The 8,089-nt window shown below is 47.0% G+C and overlaps 1 protein-coding gene across 1 annotated transcript in view; it reads left to right on the forward strand.

The window, feature by feature from the left end:
* T265_04371 (hypothetical protein) overlaps positions 1-5,376 on the forward strand; it is a gene marked incomplete at both ends in the record, with an annotated part of 20,802 nt that extends 15,426 nt beyond the window's left edge. Inside the window, one exon of the mRNA XM_009169092.1 lies at positions 5,173-5,376. Within this exon, the coding sequence (XP_009167356.1) occupies positions 5,173-5,376 (204 nt within the window). The remainder of the gene's footprint in view (positions 1-5,172) is intronic.
* Between the last annotated feature and the right edge of the window lie 2,713 nt (positions 5,377-8,089).

An 8,089-nucleotide genomic window follows, 5' to 3' on the forward strand; every position in this document is an offset into this window, starting at 1 on the left:
AGCAAAAGTGAAGATGGAGATGGGGTAATTCAAATTGGGAGCACATGGCGAGTTGTCTCAAAAATGTGTTCTAACATGAACCTAAGCAGGCTCACTGTTTGCACTGTTGTAGGGAAGTCAGGTGCAGGGGATAGGTTGGATGGCGGCAAGGTGCTTCCACATAGGGCGACCCGAAAACCGTTTACGAATTTGAACTTGTGGGGAAGGCAAACCGAAATCTCAGCAGAAAAACCAGGCTACCCAAATCTGGGCGAAAATTCATCGGGTACGGAAGAGCTCATCCCAGAGACGGGGCCGGATGAAAACTGCTCGACGTTGTGACTACACCTTAGAAGGCATAGCCACTTCTGAACCCTCCGAGCCCTCTTTTATCCGTCGCTTCCTGCCTTCATAAATTCAATTACTTATGACCGGAGACGACGTCAGAGGACAGACTGGCTTAGACGATATTCATTTTAAGATTTGGCTGCTTCGCTGCCTTTCCCACTAGCGCCAAATCCTTTTCCATCCATATTTGATGTCCGTGCGAGTAAGGTCTACCTTTTGAGGGTGAAGAAGTTTTACCAAAAACTCAACATCCACATCATTCCATGGGACTGTGAGCTCTGAATTATCCCACAAAGCATAGAACAGAAGACCGCTGTTCTCTCCTAATTTGGCGTTGCTTGCCATCATCGGGCTAAAGGGCATACTCTTGTTCGGTGTTTTATCCAATCAATGACAACGCAACTCCCCTTAATCCTTTGTGAAAAATGCAAGGCCTGAAAATCATTATGGCGCACATAGTCGGGCTGACGCCTAGCCGACGAAGGAGCCACTGGAACTCTCATCATCATATTTCAGTTAGGTCAACAAGGTTGGACGTAGTCCCTCATCCGTGAAGAATGACTGACGGAGTCACTATGAATGAAGTCATTAAATTCCGAAGAGTGCTTATAATGCCACACATTGGTGGAGCTAGCAGCGTTCCCGATAGCCTCCTCATTAAGCGGCCTTACATCAAGGGAATGCGAAATAAAAACTCTGCCTCAAACTTCAAATTGTTCGCCATCTGAAACGCTTCCTCCCGATGACCTTGGGACACGGAATAGCGTCTCAGCCCAACCAAAGGAGCAGGCTCAATGTCCCGCGTTGTCCCTTCACCAAACCAGGCGAAAGGTACCGATCATGCATGCACAGCATCCTCAGTGGCCAAAAATGAAAGGAGTAGGCTTCCGGGCAAGAATTAACAAGGACTGATAACTCAGTTGATCTTCCCTGACGACGCTTTCACAAGAACTACATACAAATGAGAACTAGACATACCATCTCACTCTGAAAAATTCCCTTTACATTATGCTTCGATTAAGCGAGATTCTATCAAAAGACGAGATGGCCATTTCTTAATTTACAAACTTCCGGCATCTTCTTTATACAGACATTCCCAGAAAGCAGCTGAAGCACTCAGGATTATTTACACTTTTGCACCCCCCTTTCATGTACGAACCGAAAGACATGTTCCGCAAGAGTTGAGGAATAAAATTATTATCACTGAAACACCACTCAGTATTAACTAAATAGGAACGATTTCTGGGAAACTATGGTTTTTCAAAGGTTAATAACCAATAGTTTTGAATGTCTGTGTCCGATGGTTTGTCTTTCAAATTCCCATTATGGCCGATTTGTTTCAGTAAGCGAATCCTCAAGGTCATCAATAAAGTCGAAATGCGGACAGGGCGTACAAACTTTACAAGGTGATACTGGACTGTGGCTAAATGCCGAGGTTTCTGGTAAGGCGCCTGATGTCGACGTGGAAGTATCGTGGACCACGATGTATAATTAACCAGCCACAAAGTATCCACGCCACCCATAGCGGACGCGTCAACGAACTTAGCTGACGCACACATTTGGTTAACTGCCGATGATATCTACCCAAATGGCCAACACGAGCTCATTCAGCCGTACCGGGAAAAGTCTAAGGTNAGCACATGGCGAGTTGTCTCAAAAATGTGTTCTAACATGAACCTAAGCAGGCTCACTGTTTGCACTGTTGTAGGGAAGTCAGGTGCAGGGGATAGGTTGGATGGCGGCAAGGTGCTTCCACATAGGGCGACCCGAAAACCGTTTACGAATTTGAACTTGTGGGGAAGGCAAACCGAAATCTCAGCAGAAAAACCAGGCTACCCAAATCTGGGCGAAAATTCATCGGGTACGGAAGAGCTCATCCCAGAGACGGGGCCGGATGAAAACTGCTCGACGTTGTGACTACACCTTAGAAGGCATAGCCACTTCGGAACCCTCCGAGCCCTCTTTTATCGGTCGCTTCCTGCCTTCATAAATTCAATTATTTATGACCGGAGACGACGTCAGAGGACAGACTGGCTTAGACGATATTCACTTTAAGATTTGGCTGCTTCGCTGCCTTTCCCATTAGCGCCAAATCCTTTTCCATTCATATTTGATGTCAGTGCGAGTAAGGTCTACCTTTTGAGGGTGAAGAAGTTTTACCAAAAACTCAATATCCACATCGTTCCATGGGACTGTGAGCTCTGAATTATCCCACAAAGCATAGAACAGAAGACCGCTGTTCTCTCCTAATTTGGCGTTGCTTGCCATCATCGGGCTAAAGGGCATACTCTTGTTCGGTGTTTTATCCAATCAATGACAACGCAACTCCCCTTAATCCTTTGTGAAAAATGCAAGGCCTGAAAATCATTATGGCGCACATAGTCGGGCTGACGCCTAGCCGACGAAGGAGCCACTGGAACTCTCATCATCATATTTCAGTTAGGTCAACAAGGTTGGACGTAGTCCCTCATCCGTGAAGAATGACTGACGGAGTCACTATGAATGAAGTCATTAAATTCCGAAGAGTGCTTATAATGCCACACATTGGTGGAGCTAGCAGCGTTCCCGATAGCCTCCTTATTAAGCGGCCTTACATCAAGGGAATGCAAAATAAAAAACTCTGCCTCAAACTTCAAATTATTCGCCATCTGAAATGCTTCCTCCTGATGACCTTGGGACACGGAATAGCGTCTCAACCCAACCAAAGGAGCAGGCTCAATGTCCCGCGTTGTCCCTCCACCAAATCAGGCGAAAGGTACTGGTCATGCATACACAGCATCCGCAGTGGCCAAAAATGAAAGAAGTAGGCTTCCGGGCAAGAATTAACAAGGACTGATAACTCAGTTGATCTTCCCTGACGACGCTTTCACAAGAACTACATACAAATGAGAACTAGACATACCATCTCACTCTGAAAAATTCCCTTTACATTATGCTTCGATTAAGCGAGATTCTATCAAAAGACGAGACGGCCATTTCTTAATTTACAAACTTCCGGCATCTTCTTTATACAGACATTCCCAGAAAGCAGCTGAAGCACTCAGGATTATTTACACTTTTGCACCCCCCTTTCATGTACGAACCGAAAGACATGTTCCGCAAGAGTTGAGGAATAAAATTATTATCACTGAAACACCACTCAGTATTAACTAAATAGGAACGATTTCTGGGAAACCATGGTTTTCAAAGGTTAATAACCAATAGTTGTGAATGTCTGTGTCCGATGGTTTGTCTTTCAAATTCCCATTATGGCCGATTTGTTTCAGTAAGCGAACCCTCAAGGTCATCAATAAAGTCGAAATGCGGACAGGGCGTACAAACTTTACAAGGTGATACTGGACTGTGGCTAAATGCCGAGGTTTCTGGTAAGGCGCCTGATGTCGACGTGGAAGTATCGTGGACCACGATGTATAATTAACCAGCCACAAAGTATCCACGCCACCCATAGCGGACGCGTCAACGAACTTAGCTGACGCACACAGTTGGCTAACTACTGATGATATCTACCCAAATGGCCGACACGAGCTCATTCAGCCGTACCGGGAAAAGTCTAAGGTCCAACTTCTGCTACCTGAAGGGCCAAATTTCATTGGCCGTTTTGATTAGTAGATGCGTCATGCCGGGGAGCGTATGGCCTTCCTGGGGCAGTGTTCACTGGGCTATTGATGCCCCTAAATGAGAAACTCCACTACGAGGCAGGTGGCTGACAAACTGAGAGCAATATTTGCCCGATAAGGGGAGCACTTCAGCAGCGACAATTTTTTAACGGCTTGATTGCACAACACCATCTTTAAAAGCCTATTTGCATTACATTATTTCTTGAAACCTGGTGCCTACTGACCATTAGGCAACTAGAATTACGAGACTTGCACGAAAGTCGGGATGTCTCGCTGACAGACAAACGGGCTGAAGTTGATGAGTCTTCCGTGAGTCAAAGCAAAGTATCGTCGTCTTTTCCCTCTAACTGGCGCTCCACAAAATTAACCATGTGTTGAGCTATTAACCCAAAACTGTCGATTGGATTTTCCTGAAGCCAGAACTTCGGACGCGCGCGAACTTCCAGGGCACACTACTGTAAATCTGTACTTTGGTTCGGGAAGATAATAACAATAATGATAATAATATCTTTGAGAACAGTTTGAAAAGCGTTTGTTTGCGGTTTCTGGACGAACCGGAGTCTAGGCACCAAAAATAAATTGGGCATCTACAGACTCACTTTTGGTGAACTCCTAGCACCACCGATGAAAAGCACACGTTTGCGGTTTCTGGACGAACCGGAGTCTAGGCACCAAAAATAAATTAGGCATCTACAGACTCAGTTTTGGTGAACGCCTGAGGAGCACCACCGCACCGCGGACAAGATTCGCAATCATAACAACCAGCATTATGTGTCACGCGGTCACGAAGCACACGCAACCACATGTCCGTGTCCTTGGACAGCTATCTGTGTTGAAGTGCAATATCGTCGACCACAAACGGCAGGTCGCATATGTCAAGCCTAGGGGCGGCAGGATTCACCCCCATTCATTCAATTGCTGAATGATGGCTGTGGCTCTCTCAAGCTACAGACCCTGAAGTTCATGCACCATCAGTTTCCGGCCGCCGTAAGCTGACGGCGATGGCTTTGGAACAAGTTTTGCGTGTACACTTCATTCCGGCGTGTTGTAATCCGTTGGCCATTGTTGGTGGATGGGTAAGCAACTAGCTGCATATTTATTCTGTGCTTATATTCATTCCTCTTTGACCACAGGTGCATTACGTTTGCAATTGTAGTCAGGGCTTAAGTGCTGGACTACCAAGCATAAATCCATCCACGTCCAATCTCATTTAGCTACCTAAATGTAGCGAACTACAGGAGATATTCTGCTGTTGGACTCGATCCTATCTGATACGTCCCCAAATTCGCCAGGCCTTGGAGGGCACCTCAATGGCCACCGAACTGCACATCCCCAGTATGATCGTCCATGTCTACTTTTAGCGGGGGACACGAAATCCTGGAATTCCAATGCCAATGCCCTCCAAATGGATGTAGACGCTGCCAAACAGTAGTCGTTGGACTGGCACCTTCCTCTGAATGACGAGAAGTGCGTCCACACGTCGTTTGAAGGTGACTCTGCGAATACCTACGTTGTGCATGGTAAGAAAGGACCAGAAAACATCATGAAGATAGATACCAAAAGGGATTTGGGCATCTGGGTCTCCCCAAACTTGTCCTTCTCACTGCACCATGAGTAATCGGCCCAAAATGCATTCGCCATTTTACGGATGATCCGAGGCACCTTCTCCCGTATAACTCGCATGGACTTCCAAATACTCTATGGGGCCTACGTCAGACCACTCCTGGAATACGCCAACCAAGTTGTCTAATCAGGACGCACGAAAGACCTCACCCTCATTGTGTCCAGCGAGCCGCCACGAGGATGGTTGCTGGCCTCAAATTCTTGGACTACGAAACGCGTCTCGTGATGCTTGATCTCTTTCCCCTGGAGTGCCGTCGCCTCCAAGGGGACTTAATTCTTACTTATGTCCGGTTTGAACAAAGCTTGGTAAACAGGTTTTTCACCTTCGACCCATCATACACAAGGTGGGTACATATTGAGAAAATTTTTAAGCCCAGAGCACACACATTCATTAGACAAATAGTTTTCTCATTCCGGACAGTAGGTGCGTGAAATGGCCTTCCTCCGACGGTTGACCACGCTCCTTCTAGAAGCCAGTTTAAAGCACTATTAGACGTTTGTTTTTGCGAATCCTCGCGCAGGCCTGCATAATGCCCCGCGCTGAGAACATAAAGAGCAGTGCTACACCATTTTTCACTTGTGCCTTTCAGGTGAATTACATCCGCTGAACGGCAAAACAAAAACGACCCGCAAAACTTGGGCAAAACCCTCGATCCTGTGCATCAATCCGTGAATCTGTGAATATAACGTCAGTTACGAGACGGTTTGGAAACCGATGCGTCAGTGTGATGATGGTACGGCACTGACATGCCCAGTCAGAGGCACCCGCAACTATGTCCTTCGTACTTTTGGTAGGAACCCTCGCACTATTAGACGTTTGTTTTTGCGAATCCTCGCGCAGGCCTGCATAATGCCCCGCGCTGAGAACATAAAGAGCAGTGCTACACCATTTTTCACTTGTGCCTTTCAGGTGAATTACATCCGCTGAACGGCAAAACAAAAACGACCCGCAAAACTTGGGCAAAACCCTCGATCCTGTGCATCAATCCGTGAATCTGTGAATATAACGTCAGTTACGAGACGGTTTGGAAACCGATGCGTCAGTGTGATGATGGTACGGCACTGACATGCCCAGTCAGAGGCACCCGCAACTATGTCCTTCGTACTTTTGGTTAGGAACCCTCGCCCAGGCCTTCTATTTCCTGAAAGTCTTAAAAGGTTCACCTGGCTACAACCGCCTCTAGGACGAGTTCGATCTAACCCGCTGAACTCCTCGTTCGGACCTTATCGTCCCCGTTCTGCGATTTCATCATGTACCTTTCGCATCTTCCATGACTCTTAGGTTCTTATTTCGTCCTATGCATTGGGGTTACCTCTCCCTCGCAAACATCGAAACTCAGATCCCCCTGTCATTGACACCGGTGCATCCACCCAATTTCAGCGTAAACCATACTTTGGAAACGAAACTTACCGTTTTTCTCCTTTTTGAATTTCTTCATCTCTTTATCTCTGGTTATGCTGTTTGTGACCATAGCCATTCACTCAACCGCTCAAAGTCACTCGGTTAGCGACGGTTCCTTTCAGTTTTAGTTACATTAGACCGGCCCCATCAATGAACCGGCCGTATCCCACGCACCATCGTTCTGGGTTCATCCTTTCCAGTCTGCGGCCAAGCATCGCGTACCAAGCTTGTCCCGTCGGTTTTCCCCCCACCTTTGTGTTGTTGTCCGCCACGTTCTAGGTGTAACGTTTCGTCATCCTCCCTCCACACTTCACTAGCTCGATTAATCAACTATTAGCACTTCTTTCCCACACCCAAGCTTTATCCCACCCAACAAATTTATCGTTGGTGATATCAACTTTTCTGAGATCTCCTGGTATTGACACGGATCCCCTCTGCGTCTTTTGCCTCTGTTCACACAACACGATGTTGAAAACTGTCCACAGCTTGTAAGACATCCCACACGCGCTCATCACACCCGATACACTGCGCTTGTCAACGTTCAGCTATGTCCCGTCGCCGAAACTAGCCCGAACTTCCCTGAAAGCAACCATCCTACCGTCGCCATTACCTACCCCTCTCCCGTTAAGTCCCGTCATCATTTCGCCTGGGATCCGTGAAGCTTTCGCACTTTTGTTGACCCACAAAACCTACGACGAGTACTTTCGCTTTGGCAACACGCAAAGCGTGGCCAATATTTTTACGGCAATGTATTATCATCACTACGGCTATTTGATCCCATAGGAGCTTCCTATGTTTCTGCTCGTGGTTTAGCCGCCCTAGGCCGAAAAACTTGTGAAGTATCGTGGGCTCTTAGGAAGGCTCTTCCCATTACCTCACCCCTGTTCCACTTGGAAAACTCATGGGTGAGATTAACACTGCCAAAGTAGCTCTTGAAAACCGCGAGGAGCCTGCCGTCGCAGCATATCCTTTTCAATCTAGGATGCCTGAGCCACTTTCTTCCAGGCGTCGCTCCTCTAACTTCTCTGAAGTCTAAAGTAATGCGGCCGCTGAAATGAAAACTCCTTCTGATCCTGCTGATATCGTGGAATGCCTATACTCCTACCTCGCTAGCCACTAT

Source organism: Opisthorchis viverrini (genome assembly GCF_000715545.1).
Source record: "Opisthorchis viverrini unplaced genomic scaffold opera_v5_71, whole genome shotgun sequence".
Classification (NCBI taxonomy): Eukaryota; Metazoa; Platyhelminthes; class Trematoda; order Opisthorchiida; family Opisthorchiidae; genus Opisthorchis; species Opisthorchis viverrini.